Source organism: Thermobia domestica, chromosome 16, assembly GCF_964235325.1.
Source record: "Thermobia domestica chromosome 16, izTheDome1.hap1.1, whole genome shotgun sequence".
Lineage (NCBI taxonomy): Eukaryota > Metazoa > Arthropoda > Insecta > Zygentoma > Lepismatidae > Thermobia > Thermobia domestica.
The window spans coordinates 39,365,344-39,390,761 of record NC_137469.1 but is presented as its reverse complement, the minus strand read 5'-3'; the positions used below and the strand labels follow the sequence as shown (position 1 = coordinate 39,390,761).

Genomic DNA, 25,418 nt, shown 5'->3' with positions numbered 1-25,418 from the left:
GTCATGTTGGTTGTCTCGGTCGCTTTAATATACTGGGTTCAAGACCTCATTTCCATCTCTTGCATTTAAAATGATCAAACCAAGTAAGAAATTTGAAGATAACTTATTCATAAAAGACTAGAATTAATCTAGCCATTCCCCACACCTCACGTTCTCTCTTATACATATACATACATACGTACGTACGTACATACATACATACATACATACATACATAAGGCCAGTCATTTGCAGATAAAATTCTTTTAAATCTTATCTCTAATAAGGGGCAAAACCTTCTCAATGGAGCTGATATGTGGCTGATAAACCTACATATTATTAATTATGTATTAATATTTAATTTATATAATTATGCTTGCTTTGGAACTGGAGATAATAGGGTGATCGCTCACCACGTCACTTAGGTTCAGAACTACTTCCGTATAATTAACTAACTCTATGGCCTATCGAACCCGGAGGTTCAATGCCACGTTCATAGAAGCTCTCCATTGACTTCTATCCTTAGCCAACTGGAACCAGTTTCTACTTTGTATTCTTATTTCTGCGAGATATGTCTTAATGTTCTCCTTCCATCCGATCCTAGGTCTTCCTAATGGTCGTTTTCCGATTGGATTTCCAGTTAAAACTTTGAAAGCGTTCCTACTACTTTCCATTCTGGCTACATGACCTAAGTGTTTGTTTCAGACATAATGTTCCGGGGGGTACACTTAGTATTTCGGGGGAGGGGGCACTTTTGGTACTATTCTCCTTATTATATTATAAACGTATTATTTTGGTCTCCTCCGGGGGGAGGCACTCTCAGAGCTCCGGAGGGGGCAGTGCCCCCGAAAAACATGTCTGGAAGAAACACTGCATGACATAACCACCTGAGCTTCCTAGACTTGATGGGCCTTATGCAGAGTTCTTCTGACGCGTGATTAATGTCAGACTAAAGTATCCTACTAACATGTTTCCTGCAGTAGTCATGTTCTTAATATAATATGTCAAAACGACTTTGCATAAGCCCGATAGCTCTAACAAGGCTTGGTGAACGGTATAAATTGTGCAATTCCTCGTTATGAAGTTTCAGCCTTTCCCCATTCCCGTCCCTCTTGGGTCCGAATATTCTTCTCAGGATCTTGTTTTCAAATACTTTGTCTACGTTCTTCCCTCAGAGTAAGCGATCATGTTTCGCAACCATATAACACAACGGACAAGATTATCGTTTTATATATTTTAAGCTTCAAATTCCGTGACAGAATTCGTGACAAAAGATTTTGAACTGAATAATAACACGAATTACCTGCTTTTAGACTACATTTAATTTCTTCCTGAATATGATTTTGGTCTGTTAATATTGATCCTAGATATTTGAAAGTACTACTTCCGTATATCAATTTAATTCGCATGATCCCGGGGTTCGATTCAGGAGAGTGGTCGAAATTTTAATGATCTCTAATATAGGCTTAATCGCATGGTTGAATACTTGATCATTTCCAACCTTCAATGCCTGACACGAATATTACAACCTCGGTTATAAGGATTAAAAAACCGTCAAGAAAGGACTCTATTTTGTTTCAGATCCCCTTGTTCAACTGTATGTGGATTAAGAAATAGTGTTAAGTATGATCATGAACAGAGCTCTGAAATCGTTTGTCTGCTATATTTAACATTTTCATGAATTTACTGTAGACAGTGCGATGCATAACCAAAATATTAGCGTAATTTATTCCAATAAATAAATTTGAAATTGTAAAATAGTGCAATGTCGACCGGCATAACGCGACGCTTTGGAAGAAAACGGAGTGTTGATATCGGCTTAAGTAAGATATATATATAATACCGAGCGGACTACTGAGTGGCTAGAGTGCTTGTTTCTCAAATCTGAATCCGGATTCAAATTCCGCGGTGACTAGTTTGAGGAACTTGACTCAATACCATCAAGTGAATACCAGAATGACAGATTTAATCGACTGACTTTCAAGTTTTCTTCCCGTTCGTTATTACGAATTGTTCTTAATGTAAAAAGTCTTCACAACTCTATTGGAACGTAATTAATAATATTAAAACAAGAAAAAAAGTTGTGAAAATTCTAGGCAACCATGTTTTTGATTATTCTACTCGAAGATAGGTTCTAGCCTATTCACCCTAACGTTGCCAGAGGGGACAGATGGTTCAGTGGTAGAGCGCTTACCTCTGGTGCCTGTGGTCTGTGATTCGATCCTCAGCCAAATAAGTTTGTGATGGACAACATCGTGTCCGTGGGTTTTCTCGGGGTTTCTCCCGTTTTCTCACACTTTCTCATTCCACCAATTCTTCCATCGTCATTCACTTGCTTTAATCATCGTCTCCTTTAGCCTAAAAGGCATAACTGTGGGACGTTAAATCTTTCATTTCCTACCGTTACTAGGTGGAGCCAGTAAATCAGACCAGGGGTAGGGTGGACAGTTTCTGTCCTCTGTGGTTCAAAAAGGGATATAACGGAACTGTAATTGTGAGCTGCAGCAGGGGAACTGGGTAAGATTCAGTATTAGGGAAACGACGTATGCAAGAACTGTCTTATTATGGATTTATTACATACATAGTCGCTTGTGCACGTTAATTAGGCCTAGTATTCCTCCAATAAATCATTGTCTTGCTACCTGTGATGATTTCAGGAGGTGGTCCGGAGAAAATCTACCCTATCCGGAGCAAACCTCCGATCATGTTCAAGAAGAGTTTCAAGTGTTTTTGTAATATTACTTCAACACTTTGTGAATTGGAAATTCCATTCCAGAGGAAATCAACTTAAAATTGCCAGTGCTTTTTACACCATCAATAAGCCAGAGTCCTCACAGAGGTCAGAAACTGTGCTTCAAAAGCCTAATTTTCAAGTCTGCCGAAGAAAAAAAATAGAGAATCGACGCTAAACCTTATACTGACTTTATTGATTTTTTTAAAGATGCAACTTACTTAAAGGGTGTTGTACTGAACTGTTCACGAACATACACATTAAAAAAAAAAAAATTCTTCACAGTTCATTTACTTCCTGAATAATCGTGACAAAACCTGCAGTTCTGTTCGTGACTTCATTCATGTCCAAGTAATTATTTAAAACAAGTTCTCTTCATACTACTTCTGGCCTTCTATTATTCATATAAAATGGTTCAGTCAAGTACCAAGAAAAGTATTCTTGTGTATATGTGTGTGTGTGTGTGTTCTTTCTTTATTTACAATAGAAGAAAAAGGGTTACTGGTGAAGGTTGGTTGAAGAGAGCTTTAAAATGGGTTACGTGCTTTTTTTAAATCTTTTTTTTTTTTTTTTTTTTTTTTTTTTTTTTTTTTGCCAGTTTTCCGCATTACAACAGCAATTGGCAACCTGTAGTATTCATGTAATGCGAGGATCTAATTAAAAAGTGTTTGTTTTACCTTAAAAACTAAGTAATATTTATTCTTCTCTGCTAAAAAAGAAATAAAAACTGTTAAGTTTTGGTGCAGATTTGATACAAATAGGTTCTCCCCATTGGTCTAGTAGCTACTATGTGATTGAGGAAAGCTAGCGTCTGACAGTTGGACAGAGCACATGGTGCGTTGGAGATGTTAACTGGACGATTTTCAATTAACGAAAATAAATAGCTCTTGAAATATTTGCAAGAAGATTCAATATTCAACTATCGGCAACTGCGAGATCGGTGGCCCTGGTTGCCTAGAAACAGCGTGAAAGAATACTGCAGTGATTAGCAAACAACCGTTCTCTTTGTTTACACCATTGATAGTCATATATCAGACGTCAATTTTCCTTAACCGTACTATAGCGTGTGGGCCTTTGGTGCATGGTGTTCTGGGTTTGATTCACGATGTAAGAGCGCATCGCGGTAAACTCAGATTCCACCTTTCAAACTGTAGGTCCACGTCTCATATAGCCTCAGTTAGGGACGTACGCAAAGGGGTGGGTCCTCGTGGTCTGGACCAAGGGCGCCGATCCTGGGGGACAGGGGCCCGGGCCCCCCAAAAGCTCGTGTGGCCCCTATGCATTTTTATAAATATGTATATTTTGTTATATGTATTGTTGTATGTATTTTTTACGAATGCCCCCCCCCCCCAAAGTTCCAGAGAAATCGGCGCCGTTGGTCTGGACTCCCCGAAATTTCGACTTTTCTGTAAATATAGAGGGGTGATTTTACAAATTTTATTATAGTTTATCCCCATATTGAGTTTGGAACCCCCCATCCCCACACAGAGCTTTGAGTCCCATCGAAATAAATTCTTGCGTACGTCCCTGGCATAGGTGTTAAAATGTCACTAAACTTAAATAAATAACTTGTTCAAATAACACTAACTTAATATTGATGTGGCTTTACAAAAGTTTCTGTTTACACGAGATAATAACTATTTATTTGCGTAGGAGGCTAGATCTACAGCTCTTAATGCAGTATCTGAACGTGTGTTGTTAAAATTTGGATGTTTGAATTATGGATTCTTTGAATATATGAATAATTCTTCTGGAAACGAATAATTATTTCGATAACAAATTATTGCTCGAATAGTTATTTCCATAACGAATTATTGTTCGAATAACTATTTCAATAATGAACTATTTTTCGAATAAATATTCCGATAACGAATTATTGTTCGAATAATTATTCGGATAACGAATTATTGTTCGAAAAATTGTTCAAATAACGAATTGTTCGGATAACAAGTTATTGTTCGAATAATGGATAATCATTCCAATAATTTTAACAGCAGTAAACTGAACATGTGCATCTACGAGAGATTGAACAGAAATTTGTACGCACAAAGTACAGAAACTAAGTACTCGGTATTTACTAAAGATAACATCCTCTACAACGATAAATCAACCGTGTCATCTCTGTTAATTGAGAATAAGAATGTACTGGTTTATTCGCTTTGTAAATTAGAGAGGGGAGGGGAGTTGTAATTATTATTTTTTTTTTAAATTTTGTCTGCAATTTGTGCACGTAATCAGTTTTATTTTTTCGTATCAAGCTCAGAGGTCATGAGATTTTTGTTTTTTCTTTTGCACTTAATAACTTCTGTACTTTACACCACGGACTATCTAATATATGTTCACTATGTCTATCTTTATGCCGCAAGGAGAAACAAGTGTGTATCTTAACATTGCTATACAAGTAATTACATTAACAAGAATTAACTTTTTTGATATATATACATAATATAAAATTTATATTATCTGACAATGTCGGGCTGGTTCGAGGTCACACTGATACAATTAAAAGGAAGTGTTTTCTGACTATCGAGTTTTTATTATTAATATTATTATTGATACTTAGTTAAGCCAAGGTCTTGGATTTTTCTGTACATTCTGGGACAATTTGGACTGTTTCTCATGTACAATATCACAATATCATAAATGTAATTATATAGGGATGCACGCGAGACGAGACGAGAAATGGAAAAGTCTCGTCTCGTCTCGCAGCCTCAAATGTTGGTCTCGTCTCGCGTCTCGTCTCGTCTCGCAAATGTGAAGTCTCGTCTCGCATAAAATTTTGAGTCTCGTCTCGCGTCTCGCGCGAGACTTTCTCGCATGGTCTCGCAGTCTCGCATATATTCTGATCAAAATTTTGCAATGTGTTATTCTATGGCTGTTAATGAATGATGATGTAATATTCTGTCCGAAGGCAGGTATTTGACCTAAAAGTCCCTTGGCAAGCTGAATCCTTTGTGGTTTGCCATTGCTTTCCATGGGATGAATGTTCATAACATCCTAAGGTGACGGAACCTAGAGTTCAACTTGGTATCCGAACTTGTGTCCTCTCCGCTCCAAATTAAAAGAAAAGTTGTGCTGGAATTTGATTCCTGGACCATTAATTTTTGTCAAATTAACCCTTTCCGGTACCCGGCTTTTTGGGCTATTCTTTAGACTTTCAGTCAAGCAGCTACTGCATCGTCATTATTTATCCTAGGATCATGTTCATACCTCATTCTCTTCAGAATGAAGCTGGCTCTCAAGTGGTATCACTTGCATGCTCATACCATATACCAGGAGCGGGAAAAATGATGTCAAAGGGAAAATTACGGAGGGAATATTTTTCTCGCATTTGGGCCCCTCTGGAGCGGCCCTGTGTAAACGTAGCCATCTAAAAAAAATCCGATAAATAGTACTTGGTATACTGAATGTGTGTGCCAAATTTCAAGTTTCTATCTTGAACAATAAGGGCGGGAGAAATTTTATCAGGAATTCCCACCATGCCCCAAATTACCGTAAAACACAATGATCTCAAGTAAAAAATTTCCTGAGACATCCCTAATTACCCTAGGGTCATGTTTCGCCCATCACTCTCTTCAGCTTAGAACTGCCTTTCAGGCGGTATGACTCACGTGTCTCCATCCTGTATCTAAGACGGGAAAATCCCGAAAAAGGGATTTTTTGGGTCTAAATATCCTTTTTTTCAACTTTTAGCCCCTCTGGACCCCCCTGTTTTAACGCAGAGATCTGAAAAATCTGATAAATACTACTAGGTGGGCTGAATGTTTATGCAGAATTCCAATTTTCCAGGTGCAAAAGTAAGCCCGCCAAAAAAATATATACCGACAATGTCCCATATTCTCGTATACAGAGGAAAATTTTTAAACATTCCCTGAGACATTCCTAATTACCCTAGGATCATTCAGAATAGAACTGCCTTTCAGGCGGTACCATTCACTTGTCTCCATCATGTATCTAAGGCGAGAAAATCCCGTGAAAGGGAATTTTTGGTAAAAATTTCCCTTTTTCAATGTTTAGCCTCTTTGTATCCGCATGTTTTAACACCCAAGTACGAAAAAAATCTCGTAAATACTCATCGGTGGACTGAATGTTTGTGCACAATTTCAGTCTTCTAGGTGCAAAAATAAGCCCGCAAAAAATAATACCGAAAATGTCCCAAATTCCCCTATACAGAAGTATATTTTCATAAGAATTCCCTGACACTTCCGTAATTACCCTAGGGTCATATGTCGCACATCATTCTCTTCAGAATAGAACTGCCTTTCAGGCGGTACCATTCACTTGTCTCCATCATGTATTTAAGGCGGGAAAATCGCGAAGAAAGGGATTTTTTGGTAAAATATCCCTTTTTTCAACTTTTTGCCCCTCTGGATCCCCCCTGTTTTAACGCAGAAATCTGAAAAAAAAAATCTGATAAATACTACTCGGTGGACTGAATGTTTGTGCAAAATTTCAATCTTCTTCGTGTAAAAATAAGCCCGCCAAAAAGTAATGAACATAGACCGGCCCCGCAATATTAAAAGAAAATATATATTTTAGAATTATGACGTCATCACCTCCTATGTCTCGACGCAGGAAGGTGTGAAACCATACGTAAGGTCTTCTACAATGCCTCTGGACTTGAAAAACAAACAAACAAAAAAAAAAAAACGGACGAAAAAGCTCAAATAGGAGAGTTATAACGCAGTGTACCATAAAACACCCCGTATGGTACAGATTGTACCATAGGATCCCCAAAGGGTTAATAGCATAATTTACAGCGAAACCAGCATAAATTGTTGCTGGATCCAACATTGTTTTCCATCTTAGAGGTCTCCAGCAATATTTGGCTCTTCTAAAATATCGTCGCCACTATCAACATTTACACGTTTTGGTCGTTTCCTTGAAGGGTGATTTTCCATTATAAAGATGTTTTTATACCACCAAAAACGCTTGTAAACAACAAAAGAACTCCTCACAACACAATACGACCCAATTCTTTTGGTTCGTTTGTGCTTGTAGCAATGTTGCATTATCGCATTTTATCAACTTTCGCTTTCAACTTAAATAGTGTTGCCAGATCTAGAAAATAAAATTACTGACAGATATAGGGCCATTCCTACCGTCTCGCATCAAACCTATAGGGCCATCCTACCAAACCAGTGCTTGAATTAAACTTCCGAACTAGGGGGAGGGGGATGTTTTTGATAAATATATAGAAAGAAAATACTTATTCCATGTAAAAATATCATGTTATTTCTGCGAGCCGGACCCGGGATAAACTTTGACGAGAGGGGATTTCCCCGCCATCCCCCAACATAAATCGCTACTAGTAATGTGAAAAAGACAGAAACAACAGAAATATCACATTTCGCAGCAATAGGGAGTCTTATTCGCTTTTCAGACCAAAAAACAGAAGTTCATGTATTCGTGCGCGCCCGCGTGTATGTGTTTGTGTCGCAAAATAAAGTCCTAAATCGATGTTGTAATAAATTTCCAATTTACAAAGCTTTTCTTTTTTAATGATGTTTAGAAACTAAAGAAGGCTTTAATTCTGAAAATCAACCTTGAATAATAATAAATCTCATAAAATGTCTATTCCCCAATCACTTTTTTGTTCCTGGAGGCATTAACTCTCAACTTAGAAAATTCAATAAATGTAAAATCACTAAATATATAATTACATGTAATTCATAAATGTTGCGAGACTGCGAGAAGTCTCGCGAGACTTCTCGCGCGAGACTTAACTGCGTCTCGTCTCGCGTCTCGTCTCGCATGGTTTAGTCTCGTCTCGCGTCTCGCATAAAATTTTCAGTCTCGTCTCGTGTCTCGTCTCGCAAATGCGAGACGAGACGCGAGACGTGACGAGACTTCTCGCGTCTCGCGTGCATCCCTATAATTATATCTCCATAGCATTTTAAGAAAATGTTCTACCACGTTGCCAATATGATTTCAGAGGTACTAATAAAGCTTTATCCTTTATTGAAAAGTGATAGTTGGGTAGGTTCGTCACCATCTGAAATCAAACCCTGTATAGACTAGCTAACTAACTCTATGGCTTATGGAACCCGGAGGTTCAATGTCGCGTTCACAAAGCTCTCCACTGACTTCTATCCTTAGCTAACTGCATCCAGTTTCTACTTTGTAGTCCAATCTCTGCGAGATCCATCTTAATATTGTCCTCCCATCTGCGCCTAGGTCTTCCTAATGGTCGTTTTCCGATTGGTCTTCCAGTCAATACTTTGAAAGCGTTTCTACTTTCTTTCATTCTAGCTACATGACCCGCCCACCAAAGCCTCCTAGACTTGACGACCCTAACAAAGTTGGGTAAACCGTATAAATTATGTAGTTCCTCGTTATGAAGTTTCCGCCATTCCCCATTCCCGTTCCTCTTGGGTCCGAATATTCGTCTCAGGATCTTGTTCTCAAATACTTTCAGTCTATGTTCTTCCCTCAGAGTAAGCGACCATGTTTCGCAACCCTACAGAACAACAGGCATGATTATCGTTTTGTATATTTTAAGTTTCAAATTCCTCGATAGAATTCGCGACTAAGATCATTATTTTGTGCTCTGGCTCAGACTCACGCTCAGTAACTTCGAAGGGGTTCGCCCTTACACTCACGCTAGGACAAACTCACTCAGAACTCACGAGAGCTCGCACTTGCTGGTAGCATTGCCCACGAGGCAAGACGAGAAATAAAGTTCTCTCGTATCGTAAATTTTGTAGCAGCCTCGTTTCGTTTTGGAAATTAATGTACAAAATTTATGCACTAATTTTCTTCTTATTTTTATGCAGAAGTTCCTTCCGCTTCAGGAGAGATCTACGAGGGTTGTTGATATAACTACATTTAAATCATATTTATTATTGGAGTATATTGCGTAACAATTTCTTTAAACGTTGATAAATGTCCCTTGTTGTGTACGTACAATCAGTTCATCATTTTATAGTTTTCATGCTATGAATCATGTACCACAATATTTGAGATCTAAGACTAGTGTGAACTAGTGTGCCCTCGAGACAAGACGGAAAATTTGTCTCGTTGGCAACACTGCACAAAAGGTATTATGGAATTAAGACAAACCAGACAACACATAAATATGATGGAAGCATGTATAATACCTCCTTGTCTGCGACGCTGGGTAAGTTTGTCATTTTATCTAACAGTGCCCTTAGATGTCAAAATTTTCACTCAGAAGTCGTATTAAAATGTTAGGTTGGTGCACCGGTAACGTCTGACCGGTGTGAACCTGCTACATTCTTTGGTACATTGCGTGTTTACACCGGACTTCACTGATGACGCAGACTTGAAATACGTAGAGACGAGATTCCACTACTTAGACTAGACCAAATGTTATGGCTTTGATTCTACTTTTTTTAAAAAAAAAAAAAAATACCAATCCAGATTCGAAACTACAAACTTAGAGCTCTTTCGTGTCTAAGCGGTTAGTGTACGCGCCTTTTGGCGTGGGAGATCCGGATTTGATTCCCGGCGGGAACTCATATGGTTTGGATTCCACGTTAATGTTAGATCCACGTCTCATATAGCCTCGCTGCTGAACGGGACGTTAAACTTAAAATCAACTCGAAACTCCAAATTTCATTGAACATATCGCCTGTTTATTTCAACAGTGACATAACTCAAAAATCGCCCTTATTGCCTTATGAGCAGAAAATGAAAGCTAATCTTGATGTCTATATCTCTGGTAAAAATTTCACAGGTGTGCTTCCAAAACTAGGCGCTAGAGAGCACTTTGTGTCATTTTCTCGCGCCCGTTTGTTTTCTTTCCGTTTCGAAACTTTCAAAGGCTTTCTCCTGAAAAGTTAGAAATTTTGAGTTATGTCATTTTTCTTGAAATAAATAGGTATATCTACAATCATTAACAGTAGATTAACATAAAAATAACGTAACAATAATATAACAGAAATAAAGGAATGACTAATATCAAATACAAGGATCTTATAAAATAGAGGATCTGCCCTTACAACAAAATCTTGAAGCCATACGTCACAGTTTCGCCACCTCTACTCTGCCCACTCCGCCCAATAGGATCGCAATGTTTTGAGCCAACAATCGTGGCGGAAACGAAAGTGGCCAATCAAATGATGGTGGAAACGAGAGTAGCCAATCAGACGTGCCGATGTTCGGTTGTTTTTTTGGCTTCATCGATTTAATAGGATGACGATCCATATGGGCAGATCCTCTATTTATAACATCCTTGATCAGATATTAACAGAATTAGAAAATCAATAAATTAAATCAAGATAAACTAATTGACTGCTTGTAACGATTATCAAACTGGTTCGTTACACGTGTATCGTATATATATATATATATATATATAATATACAGATGGTGATAAGAAAAATGGAAACACCTGTAATTGGCAACACGCCAGATGTATGGGTTGGCAGTGCTGTCGTGGCGCCCGCAGCGCCGGACCGCTGGTGGTGGTGTGTTAGGTCGGTCTCCATACTACGTCAGGCGCAGTGGAACAACAGTGTCCAGTGGCTGCAGCAGACGGAGGTAGTGTCAAATGGGAGACCTCTCAGATTTTCAAAGAGGGCAAATTGTTGGTGCGCGGTTATGTGGAGTGAGTGTGACGGCAGTGGGTACTCTTAGGTGTGTCGCGTGGGACAGTGTCGAAGGTGATGACGGCCTACAGAACACACGGGAAAACCGCATCAGTGAAGCGGAACAGTGGGCGGAAGAAAATCATGAGTGACAGGTCACGCCGGGTATTAAACCGCATTGTCACGCTGAACCGTCGTGCCACTGCGGAACAAGTGACGGAGGAACTCAATCAGCACCTCCCCAACCTGTTTCGACAATCACAGTCCGCCGCGAATTACATGACATGAACTTACGGGGTCGTGTTGCACGGGCAAAACCGCTCATCAGGGACCATAACGCTTTCGCACGCCGCAAATGGTGCCGCGACCATGCAACTTGGACCGTTGAGGACTGGAAACGTGTGATATGGTCGGATGAGTCATCCTTCACCCTATTCCCAACCACGGGCCGTGTTTATGTGTGGAGAACGCCCAAAGAATCTTATGATCTGCAGTGTCTCCGCCCAACTGCGAAACATGGCGGCGGCTCGGTGATGCTGTGGGCCACCATATGATGGTTTTCATTGGGTCCTGTGGTCACACTTAGCGGACGAATCACTGCCAACGATTATGTCGCAATTTTACGAGACCACTTGCATCCTATGGTCCGATGTTGTTCCCGGACAATGACGCCATCTTCCAGGATGATAATGCACCCATTCACACAGCTGGCGTTGTTGCAGCATGGTTTGAGGAACATCGGGATGAAGTTCAACACCTCCCCTGGCCCGCCCAATCCCCAGATCTCAACTTAATTGAACATCTGTGGTACGTCTTGGAAACACGACTCCGGCGACGATTTCCACCTCCATCCTCTCTCACAGAACTGGCTGATGCCCTGCACGAGGAATGGTGTAAAATTCCACTTGCTACCATTCACGACCTCTATGCCTCCATCCCACATCGCATCAAGGCTGTTCTGAAGGCGAAAGGTGGCCCGACACCATATTAATCTGGTAAGTTGCAATTTAGTTCAGGTGTTTCCATTTTTCTGATCACCATCTGTATATATATATACTGTGTATTTCGTAATAAGTGGCCGATGCATACTTTTTACGCTCAACCCTAGCCATAGGAACTAAATAAACGTTTCCGATTGGCGAGGTTTGAATTTGGACCACCTGAGTGTGACGTAAGGTTTCGTGGTATTATTATGGGGGGTCAAGGCGGAACAAAACTAGCTCTGCGGGGCTTCTTATTCCCTTCGCTCAGCTATGAAATGAAATGAAATCTTAAGTTTTACGTCCCACGGTTATGCCTGCTAGGCTAAAGGAGACGGTGATTATGAGAAATGAATGAAATGGTGGAATGAAAGAAGTGGGAGGAAACAGGAGAACCCCGAGAAAATCCACGCACACGGTGTTTGTTCGTTCAGCTATGTTTCGTAACGTAAGTAAATCACTTTTTATGCATTATATATTACGTACAAGGGCAAATGAATATTAATTTTCTTATTTTAATGATAAAAGTGTTATGAAAATTAAAAAAATCTTTCCTTGGGCCGGGTTTGAACCCATGCAAAAAGCAATTTTGATTACTAGCCCGTTCGATTGCACGCTCGACCATGAAGACCGACAGCAGCACTTTGATTTGTGCTATATGTATGCTACGTGGTGAGAAACGGATAACGTCAACCAATCAGAACCGTGTATTTAGCTCCTATGGCTAGGGTCGAGTATGATTTTTAAATATATGCGTGACCGATAGTGGACCATCGAGTCCGGACCTCCCTCCTCCTTGTATGCTTTCTTAATAAAACTATACTTGTTTAGCAACAAAATGATTGATGTAATCCAAAGATTTGACCTTACTCATCATGTGTATTATTTCAATGCTGATAAAAACAATCTACTTTTTATCATTTTTTTTTCAAGACAATACAGGTAACAGTACTTTTTCTGCTGTGGAATAACACTCGTTCGATTTTATATAAACGTTGTGCCTGGTAGTATTGGACACCCCCCAAACTTTGAACTCCCCCCCCCCTAAAGAAAATCTGGGTGAGCACCTGGTGACCGATAACGTCATGTGTAGTACACATATACAAACAGGAATTTATTCACCAGAAAGGTAATAACCTAGAATCGAGCTTATGCCTTCCTACAACCTACCCACAACTGTTTCCACCTTTTTAATTCAAATGTCACACACACACATTGGAACACTACATCCTTGAGCTAACACTGTAATCATATTTTAGAGTAATATATCAAAAGAAAGCTGTCCCTACTCTCTCTCTCTTTTTTTTTTTTTTTTTTTTTTTTTAATAATATTTTCATTTTTGGCCTCTCATCCCCAAGATCTATAGACACTTCTGAGAAAAGAAAATTTTTAAAATGTCTCTTTTCATATTGGGCGTGGTTTCAGAAGTGATACTACCAACTTTTTTTTTCTGTTTAAAAAATAAAAAAGTGCTTGCTTGCTTCGAAGAATAAAATCGATTCAGCGTACAGATAAGTTTTTGGCGTTTGATTTACGAGCTAGCAGGTACAGGCCAATATTTTAACTTCCTAGAACTTTTAATCTTTGTCTTGCTTGGCCAATATTTCTTCTTTCCCTCTCCCCTCTATTTTTTTCCTCTTCATTTGCTCCTAGAAAAGAGAGAGAGAGAGAGAGAGAGAGAGAGAGAGAGAGAAATGAGTGATCGACTTTTCATGTTATTAATGGTCATCTCTCTCTCTCTATCGATAGATAAACTTATTTTTGGGAGGGTTTGAGAACAGAGGTTTTAGGTAATAACGTTCAGTATTTGTTTTACGTTGATATTTATTGTTATAATTTTATTATAAATTTTTCCCCCTTCCGGTTGTGTTTTATTTGTAGAAAAAGAAAAACTTCAGTTTATTGTAATATTTCTCCTATTTGTCCATTAATTAGTGTAGGAAGGTTTAGATGTGTCAGGCTCATGTCATTATTTCGACTCATATGACAAAAGGACGACTCATATGGCAAAACGTCAAATTTGACATATATTACAAATACTGTGTATGTGTCGTTGCTAGGAGTGTGCGTGTGTTAGATAAAGCCACAAGAGACACAACCTGCTACGTAATAATGTATATTATTCATATACCGTTCGTAAATAATAATTAAAAAAATGTATTCTGGAAGAATAACAGCTATCAATTACATCAGATTTGTAACAGAGCTCCCTCGTGGCTAAGCGGTTAGCGTACGCGTCTTTGTCGTTGAGAGACCAGGGTTCGATTCTCGGTGAGAGCTCATGTGGTTCGGTTTCCACGTTAATCAGTAAACCCCAGCGACGCAACTACACTAGTTGTTGCCTGGGGCAAGAACTCGCCTTAGCGCCCTCCGCCCTGCCCAACCAAAACCAAAACACTCCTTCAAATATTTGCCCAATTTTTCGCCCTTCCAATCCGGAGCCCAGGTCACAAGCACAGTTTCCCCCCTATTTACGGCACTGGTCCTTCACGTCGTTACTGAAAGGGAAGCTAAACTAAAAAAAAAAAAAAAAAAAAATCAAAATCAGATTTGTAACGTACGGAAATAGTTTTTAACGCCATAAAAAGAAATAATTTGCTTTCCTCGTTTTCTCGAAATGTACACATCAGAATTTAGTCATTTTATTCCGCTGGATGTAATGTATTGATTGATAATCTGTCTTCTTATATTTTTAAAAAAGAAGCTTCCTCGTGTCTAATCGATTAGCGTCTGCGCCTTGGTGTGGGAGACCCAGGTTCGATTCCTGGCGGGAGCTCATATTATTAGGATTCTACGTGAATCAATAGGTCCACGTCTCATATAGCCTCGCTGCTAAAAAAGGACGCTAGACTCAAATCAAAATTATAGTTTAAAAAAGTTGCTGATAATTTTGGGCTATATCTCCATTAACCATGCTGTGTGTACTGTCGATTTAATGATAATTTTGGGCTATATCTCCATTAACCATACTGTGTGTACTGTCGAATTAGTGATAATTTTGGGCTATATCTCCATTAACCATGCTGTGTGTACTGTCGAGTTGATGATAATTTTGGGCTGTATCTCTATTAGCCATACTGTGTGTACTATCGAGGTAATGATAATTTTGGGCTATATCTCTATTAACCATGATGTGTGTACTATCGTGTCGTAATGAAAAAGCGTGTTGAGGGTGTACTTCAGTATGAGTTTCATTTTAATAAATCGCGTGGTTATCGTACAGCATCAAGTTTTAGGTTTACAAATTTTTTATCTATTTTCTCGAAAACTGCGCATGAGGATTTGCAACATCTTTATTATTATTTTGTTCGATTAATTATTATTCATTATTCGAATAATTAATCGAATAACTAATTTTATTCGAACATTCGAAGTCCGTTATTCGAATTGTTCGAACACCACTAAATGATGCAACAGATGTCTTCTGTAATATTAGTCCGTATTTTTTTAAAGGTAAAAAGTGGGTATTAAGAGGCAAAATCACTTTTATTAACATTTCCTTCCAAATGAGTAATATTATTTTAAAGTCATGTGTAATATTATATCTTAACAATATAATCGCAATCGCCCATTTCATATGTATTAACATGTAAGTAATCTTGTTTTCTTACTGTTTTTTTTTTTTATTATTATTATTATTCGACTGTAACTTAGTTCGTTACTTTTTCTTTGTTTCTATAGAAACACGTACCTGTTCAGATTCCGAATTTACGTGTAAAAATGGTAGATGCATCCCGCTTCATTGGCATTGTGACAGCGAAAAAGATTGCAGCGATGGAAGCGACGAAGATGCAGATACGTGCAGTAAGTATCTTTTTTTTATCTTTCATGCTTTTTTTTTTTTTTTTTTTTTTTTTTAGCTAGTACTGTAAATGTATATGTTTCATAATATTTGTATATTTGATCATGAGTATAATAACGATATTGAGTACACTTGGCATTCAATTTTCTTTTCAAAAAGCTTGAATTTTGTCCTTCATAAACGAAATTGCATTTGAATTTTTATTATAAACGTAAAATTACCCTGTATTAATTTACGTGTGAAAAATGTCTTACCTAAAGTCGTTCGCAGATTACTTTTCATTAAAGGATGATTTGTTAACTATTAGGTACTTGGTAGTAGTGGAAAGTAGCGAAAATGGTACATAATGGGAAAGTAGTGGTCCTAACGCTGATCCTTGTGGTACTCCATTTCAGGTTAGCTTAATGGTTTAAGATAATCGTACAACAGACCATGAGGAATAGCATAAAAAATGTTTTTTTCAAAAAGTGGCATTTCCGTATAGGTTACATAAGTATAAAAGAAGCAAATTTTGGAATTCTTCCAGGAGATATAAGTAAAGAGATGAAGAATAGAATAATAAAAGAAAGTCGAGATATCTCAACACTTAAGACTTTGCCCTACTTCTATGTTCTCTCTCTCTCTCTCTCTCTCTCTCTCTCTCTCTCTCTCTCTCTCTTTCTCTCTCTCCAGGAGTCCTTAAACGCAGATGGGGTCGGATTCACAAAAGTCTCTTGATGCCACGTCTCCCGGGATTGATTTGATGCTACTCAGAAGTGAAACCCATCTCCCGTTTTTCTCCCATGCCGCACACACTCACATACATTGTATATATATATATATATATGTGTATAGTGCTTACTTGTGTATATACGTACGCGAGCGACATCTGCTCCCATGAGAGTACTCTCTTCTGCTATTCTCGACCCGAATCCATGAGCTCGGAAGTGACGTCACGGAGAGCTCGTTTCCGGAAGCAGTAAAGCAGAACAAGAGGTTGGAGACTGAAAAGAGAGAAAGAGAAAGGTGGTTTTTATGGTGGGCGTCCGGAACTCCAGACGAAAATACTCTCGTTGAGGTCATCCTGCTTTGCGACCTGACATGGCCTCTTCTCTGACCATGCTTTTTGACCTTTTATCCGGGTGGACGACTAGCTGTGTGCAGCTTTATTTTTGTTTTCCGCCCAACCACCACCGTTCATTTAAAATCGAAACAAACAGACAAATAAAATAAACAACAAACTGGAAGACACAAGAAGTCACGTAGGCACTTGTGTAACATAAAAAGATATTACACGCATTCTTTGTTTATTTTTATCCGCGTAAAATATAGACTGCCTTCTTGCATTAGTGTAATAAAAGAAAAATACTCGCCTTACAGAAACATTTCACGTTATTATTCATAAAAGTTTACAACACTTCGAAGAGAATTCAGACATTAAAGTTTTTTTTTCTTAATATGGAATGAAAATTCATAAGAGCAGAACATTAAACATTTTGTATAACATATTGTTATTAATAAAGTAACACTGGGGTAATAACAGGACTATGAAAGTATCAGTAGATCCAACAGTGATCCTTGTGGTACTCCATTAGAATACAGTGCGCGTTGATTGTTGACAAATTAGGCAAGTCATGTGGGTACGTAGAGGTTATCAACTGAAAAATTTACACGAAGTAAATTTTGTATCATTATTTAAAACAAACAATATTAAAAGTTACGGTACATACGAGGGTTGTACTTTTTTTTACAAATGTAAATTATTCTGTGTTCCATAGTAATACTCAGTAGCGAGTGGTTGGTAGCCGTTAAAAGTAGAGGTTGGAATATCAACACACTCCCTGTACCCGAGTATTACTTTAGAAAATACGGATAGGACAATATTTTTATTTTCATATTTATTGATTTTAAATTTCTATTGGAGTGTTGAAGTGGTAATTAATTGGACAGTGTGTTCGTTGTTATTTAGAACATTTAGGATTAGGAATTAGATTTGGGGCTTTCGGCATCTATGACCAGGTTATCCTGTCACGTATGAAGGATGATGTCTTTCGGCGATCATATTATCCAAGGAAAGGGAAGAAAGGAATCGGCCTGAGATCTATATGTTAGGTAACATCCAGGGATTTGCCTGATATGAATAAAGAAAATCCAAGAGCTTTTACATTTTTTTTTCGAGTAAGCGCCCCCACTGGGAATCTTACAACATTTAAATAACGTTGTCATACTGTATAGTTGTTAGGTCAAAATGTCAATGTTTGTGTAACCTATGCTATTTAGGGGCTAATAAATGTAATTGCGATAAACAGCAAGAAACTACTTGGGAATAGTGATCGAAGGCTTTCATTAAGTTGAGTGTTAGTAGGTTTAATGTTAGCTAGCAGTCAGCCTACCGGATTAAGTATTGTTCAATTAAAGTGGTCTACTTGGAATCTAACGTTATTAATTAGTAATAACCAGAACCGTATAATGTTTCAGTATTAATTTTCATAGAGTAAAAAGCTAATAGATAGCGAGAATCGTTTCTTGTTTGGAATGATTCTTTTCGAGAGGCCCTGTCACATCTTCCACCCATCTATTCAAACCGGAAGTGGTATATATGAATCATATCCGGTTTTAACGTTAATCTCCATAGAACAAAAATGGTAATAGATAAGGAAAAACAGTTTCTTGATAAGGCTTCAGTATCGCAAGAATATATTCCATCTCGGACGTTCTTTCTCTAGTAGTGCGACCGGAAGTTGTAGAAATCTACCAGCACTTCTGGTTTGAATATTAATCTTATAGCAAAAACAAGGGAAAACAAGATTTTTATGTGGCTTTAGCGTCCCAAGTATATCTAATCTCTGATCTTATTCTCTTACTACAATTGGAAGTTATAGACTTACTACATCTAGTTTTAGTGAGTAATAATTTGGACGTCGACTGTGTAAGGAAAGAATACATATGGAGGTAGCTAAAAAGGCAATAATGTTTTGCTCACTGGGCTAAGTATAAGTTACAATAATTCTTTGTTTTAAAAAATAAGTGTAATGTGCCTTGTATATACTATGATGTATCATCAGAAGACCACGGAGGCTTAGTGGTACAGCACTTATCTCTGCGAGAGATCCCTATAGTTCGATCCATGCCCATGTGAGTTTCTATAGGACAACGTCATATTCGAGGGTTTTTCTCGTTTCAAAAACATTCTCAATCCGCTAATTCCGCCATAATTATTCGTCTTCATTAACCATCCATCTTCCTTAGTTCCGAAGTAGAGAACCAAGGACAGAACCGTTGTTGTATAAAATCTGTGGAATTATATACAGGGTGTTTCAAAACACCGACAACGTTTGTGAGGCGATTCCTGACATCAAGATAAGACGAAAAGTACAGACCAACCTGGGTGCACAAATGCTTCTTTTCGGAGTTTTAGGCTGCCGTAAATATGAAAAACTAAACTTTAAAGGTCCATAGATCCTAAACTATGGAACTTTACCGTAGTCGAGGCAAGACTTCACGTAGGAACTAATGCGTGCCCTATCCAAATATCCATGTTTCAGAATCCTGCGGTACTCAAGTAACAATTTTTATACTGTAGAGGCAGTTTGGCTACGGGCATATAATTGGAAGTACTCACCAAGAATCAATATAAAAACTGTTGGGGAAGTACCGCAGGATTCTAAAACATGGCTATTTGGATAGGGCACATTTGGTTCCTAAATAAAGTCTTGACCAGACTACGGTAGGTCCCATAGTATTGGTGCTATGGACCTTTAAAGTCCACTTTTCCATGTTTTCGGCAGCCTATAACTCCGAAAGGAAGCATTTGTACATCCAGGTTGGTCTATACTTTTCGTCTTATCTTAGTGCCAGGAATAATCTCCCAAACGTTGTCGTTGTTGTTTTGAAACACCCTGTATTTTTATTTAAAAAAATCTTCCTCTCTCTTCGCACAGTCCGACTTTTCTATAGTTCGAGATATCCTCGTTCCCTTCGAATGATTCGCGTAAATTCCTTTATAGGTATAGTTACCAGGAAGTTTGTCTATACACATTGTAACAAGGTTGAAAATTCTTTTTAAGTCAGCATTCTTTACATGCATCAATACCTATAACCTTCCAATACAAACTTCCCGTGAAAAGGCTTCTTTCCTGTCTGTCTTTCTTTCCTTTACGTACCGTCCCAACCCTTCATCACTCTTCTTTCGCCGTCCTTTACCTCCCGTCTTTCTTCTCAGTTAACCAAACGAAGCCACATAAGAAAGGCACGTCGTCGTCTTCACTTATCATTGAGTTTTCTCAGACGCCTGTGATTGATCGTAGTTCAGGCAACTTTTCTTCACAGTCCGCGTTCGTTATACAAGAGGAGGAGGGCTTTTCTCCTGAACGGCTATGCAACCAACATCACTCGCACTAACCCGTTTTTTCCTTAACTCTGTATTAAGTAACTTGACTAAAAAGGAAAAAAAAAAACAACTATATCAATGAAAGTTTTTTTTTAGCCCAATTTTCTCTAGTATGAAAAAGATTTTTTTTTTTTTGTCTTTTCCGTGCAGCACCAGTGACTTGATGGGAAAAGTTTTTTACTTTACCGTTTATTTTGAGTTATTGTCAACATAAGTCGAAGGATAGAGTTTTTCTTTCTGCCGGCGTTTTCGTAATAAGATCTTTATTATTCTTTTCTTCTTTTTTTAAAAAAATAGAACTATGCTAATGAATTTAAAACAGATGAAAGTAATACAAGAAAAAGAACACCCAAGCAACCTGGAAAGTCACTTAAGAACATAACGAGAAGTTTAGTTTTGAAAAGAGATTGTAGAAGAGTTTCTAACTGAAAGGAAGAAAAAAAGAATCGCTGTGATTTTTCGTTCAGGGGGACTTTTCGAAGAACAACAACATGAGTATTATCTTTCTAGAGGAGTTTAAAAAAAGTATTACATTTTTCTTTCTTCATATAGATTTTAAGAGTGTATGTTATAATACATCGTACCAGCAGAGTAATTCATTATAATTTCTTGAATTTTTAGTACAATGTATTTGTTCAAATATTTTAGGAACAAAATAAAGATTAGGCTTTTGAACAATGTTTTAAAAAAATTACATAATTACAGTATGACATTTGAAACAGTTTTGATGAATGAATTATGTTTTTTGTAAGTACTATGAGCGTTGCTGTTAGAAATGTGTGTCTTCGTGTGACACCGTTAGATATACACAAAGTAGTACATCGTCATCAAATAAAATAATGTATATGTGTATGTATGTATGTATATATGTGTGCGTGCGTGTGTGTGTCTGGACGGATTTTCAGATATAAAGGGTAAGATGTCACCTATATATATACCAAATTCTGCACACGGATGCATCATCACCAGATCTACAGTAATAATTATATATGATTTTTTTCCTTTTATTTTCGACTCGAGAGGCCGGATTTGGGGGGTGTGAAAATTATATGCGAAAAACACGCGTTTCTAAGAACGCCTTGTTTATATGCAACCCAACGCACATCAAGGTTGTGCAGGCTTACATAACACCATAGGATAAATACCGCGGAATGTTATAAGAACATTTTTTCCCCCGCTTTCTTCTAATCGCGTTCTCAACAGCTAGTAAAGGAATAATCTCTTCCAATAGAAAAAAAAACTATCAATTATTATTGGTAAGGAAAGACGTATTTTAGAGCCATAACATTAGTTTTTCCAATATTTTCTCTAAGAATAAGCAGGGGCTGCGGTGGCTCAGTGGTTCACCTCTGATGCATGGGGTTCGACCCCAGCTCCCGTCAAGTGAACTTTGTGGTGGACAAACACCGTGTGTGTGGGTTTCCTCGCGGTTCTCCTATTTCCTTCCACTTTCCTCATTCCACCATTTCATTCATTTCTGATAATCACCGTCTCCTTTAGCCTAGCCGGCATAACTGTGGGACGTAAAACTCAAATACTATTTCTAAGAATAAAAAGATGAATTTTCCTTTAAAAGCAACTCATTTTGTAAAAGTTCGATGAACACTCTTGAGTAAAACATGTCTATTTTTTTTCTTTCTTTATACGCTCATCATATTTTAGAGTTCCAGTTCCAAGAATACGGTAATTCATATTGTTAAAATGTGTTTTAAACCTTATTCACTAGATATTATCGTTAGAAATCTGTGCAGTTATCGTGGATTTAACAGTAATTCTTGTGGCTTAAAAAAAATAATAAAATTGATTTAATACGAGGCCATGTCTAGTACAGTATTGCTTCCGGAATCTGAACGCCCAACATGTTTGTGTGCATTTATGCGTGCGTTTCTCTCTGCGCTTGTGCCACCCATACACTTTGTTACTCATTTCGTTGTCAGAAGCTGTAGTGAAAGCATCTCGTATGGTTTCCACCGTTAATTTTGTGCATTTCTAAAGGGTTAATTTCTACTCTGTATATACGAATATTATTATTTGTTAATTATATTCAAAATCCAAGGTAATTACTAAGGTTTTGATTTCTACATCATCATATTTTCATCCTGGCATCTTTTTAGATGTCTAATTAAATATAAGCACATTTCTGACTCTTGTCAATACGAAAATACAGTTTCTATTGGTCGTAAAAGTGCGGGTTTGAACCGTATTTTGTGTTTAGGTGGAGCCCAGAATGGTATAAAAAAAATATTTTATACGTGTATTACTTAACATATAGACCCTACTTGCAGGCATTAGCAACGAGATTATTTTAAACTTCCCTTCTTAGAAATATTTTACATGATCCAGTGGAGACTTTTAATGCACGCGGGGGGGGGGGGGGGGAATACTCTCAAAATACTGGTAATGCACACTGAGAACGATCAAAGATAGTAAGCTTCTTTTCCCCCAGAGATTTTCCTCTTGGACTATCCCTGAAATCATTACTTGTGCTTATAATGACTTTTTTTTTTCACTGAGTGTATGGATATTTTTCAAATATGAGGGGTATTTGACATTCGTTGGATTTCTTTCTCCTCCGAGAACTTGGTATCACCCACTGGTACCAGGTACCACTTGGTATCACAAGGGACCAGTCCAATTTAGTGAATTCAGTTGCTGAAAATGATTGCTAGCACTGGATTCAGTCCAAAAGAAACAGAGAAAAAGGTGTTTAGTGGCAGACCGTATACAGGGTGGGAGATAAACGAGGGCAAAGTGCACAGATGGAACGTAGAAAATGTCTAGAAATGCCATATTAATTTTGAAACAAGTAGAGGGATTGAGGTCAAATGTTGGATATGAGGAATGTAAGTACAGCTCCAATGAATAAATGTAATGTGAACCGTGTTTTAACTTCTAATTGTATGTAACTGGTTGTGAGAAGAGTTACGAGAGTTGTATAACCGGCACGTTTTGTTGAAATCAGAATCCTAAGTGGGACAGGTGTCTTGTGCAAGGTACCATGCCAGCATTCATCCAGTGGATCTACTTTTCACTGCGTTACAGATTACAAATATTCTTCTTGATGTTCTAGGATTCGAGTACATCTCTTTCTACCCCTCGTACATACAATGTGCTCATGGACCGTACTACAGGGTCTATAGTTCCTCATTCACGTCACCTTTACAACAGTATTGATACATTGCCATAGCGTGGAACGCCTTATGTTACAGAGAACTCAAACTGTATTGGCCATATTGGTTTCACTAGGCGGTGTGCATCAACAGCCATATATCACATGACCTCTTTCCCGTATATTCTTCTTGCGCTAAGTCCAACATGTCGGCTTTTTAGATCTCCCATGATTTACATTACGCCTATTCAGTGGAGATCTATATGTTCCTCATATCCAGCATTTGACCTCAATTCCTGCGCACTTTGCCCTCGTTTATCTCCCACCCTATAAACGGTCTTCCACTAAACACCCTCTTTTTCTCTGCCTCTTTTGGTGCTGAATCCAGTGCTAGCAACCATTTTCAGCAATTGAATTCACCAAATCGAAATGATCCTTTGTCAGTACAGCTTCAAGATGCCCAAAGTCAAGTTTTCTAGTAGTGCAAGTTGCTTAGTTTTAGGTTAGCCTATACTTAAAATAATATTTTGTCATTTTTAGGGAATAATATATATATTCGAAAAATTTTAGATAATAGAAATCGGAGCCGTAATAATTATTGTTTAAAACCATTTTGAAAATTTGAGTTCGTAATAATCTATTTTCTATTATTTTAAAGCAGGGGCGTCATTGGGGAGGGCAGGGGGCAGTTGCTGCTCCCTCCTGAATTTTTTGAAGTCCATACTTTTTAATCGATTGTATACTATAGATATATACCACATTGACTTGACACCTAGTTTTCCGTTCCGAGCGCTGCTATCGGCTAAAGGAATTCCACTCCCTTTCGCTAAGGCTCTGTCGCCTAGCAACAACTGAACCCTCATTGGCTCAATGTGTAAGTGTGGGGAGGATGAGAGCTTTAGTTCGCATTTTTGCCACGACTTAAGACATTTTGGCAGCACTATAATATAGTCGTAAGAAACGTGAAATTCTTATGTCGGTGGAGCATTTTTGTCCCCCTCCCTGACAAAATCTGAAATGACGCTACTCTAGAAACAAACCTATATAGCTCTCTACAGTTTCAACTTTCGTACTATCTAAAAGTAACAATGAAGTGACATTGCCTCGTCCGTCTTCTTTAGCCTAAAATTCTTAGCGTGGGATGTAGTAAACTTCAATGAATCGTTTTTTTTTTAATTAATGTTATTTTTTCTTTCCTTCAACTCACCCTGCTATGAGAAGAATATGAGATTGCAACATGGATCGTGGTAACTTACTTGTAGATCGCTCACCTCTGGTGTGTGTGTGGGGGGGGGGGGTCCCTGCTTCGGTCTCAGCTAGCACCAAGTAGGCTTTGTAGTAGACAAACACCGTGTGCGTGAGGCTTTTTTAAAGGTACACCATTTCCTTCCATTTTATTCATTTCACCAATTAGTTCATTATCATCATCATTACCGCGTTCCATATCCTCGGAGCATAAACATACAATACGTCATTAACAGTGCCGTGAGGTGCCGTGAAAAATCAGCGCCCAGGGCGAAAGTATACGAGGGCACCCCCGTAATATAAGTGAGGTCAAAAGACCAACCACGAAGCGCCACCATGGTTGGCGCGAAATGTAAGAAAATTACTGCTGTTGGTTTAAAATATTGCAAGTAATTTTTCCTCTTTTTTTTTCCTTCCGAATTTTGCGCCCCCTTACTTCGGTGCCCGGTGCCGCTGCTCCTACCCCACGGCACGACACAGGTCATTAAACTAAAAGTAAACCTTTCGTTTGTTGTCGATTGACAGTGTGGCACACTGAACGATTTTGCAGCTGTTTTGGAAGTAGTTAGACGGCAGGAATGTGCTACCGCTTATGGCGCTAAGATAAGAACTGTACGATTGTTTACCTTACTCGATTTTATAATAGATGA

General features: G+C 38.2%; 1 protein-coding gene across 7 annotated transcripts in view; it reads left to right on the top strand.

Annotated features, from left to right (window-relative positions):
* LpR1 (Lipophorin receptor 1) overlaps positions 1 to 25,418 on the top strand; it is a 484,208-nt gene that overhangs the window by 369,405 nt on the left and 89,385 nt on the right. For all 7 annotated transcript variants that reach the window (XR_014128710.1, XM_081742361.1, XM_081742362.1 and 4 more), the window contains one exon: positions 15,925 to 16,047. Coding sequence is in view for 6 of the 7 variants with exons in the window: in XM_081742361.1 (XP_081598487.1) it covers positions 15,925 to 16,047 (123 nt within the window). In the remaining variant the exon portion in view is untranslated. The remainder of the gene's footprint in view (positions 1 to 15,924; positions 16,048 to 25,418) is intronic.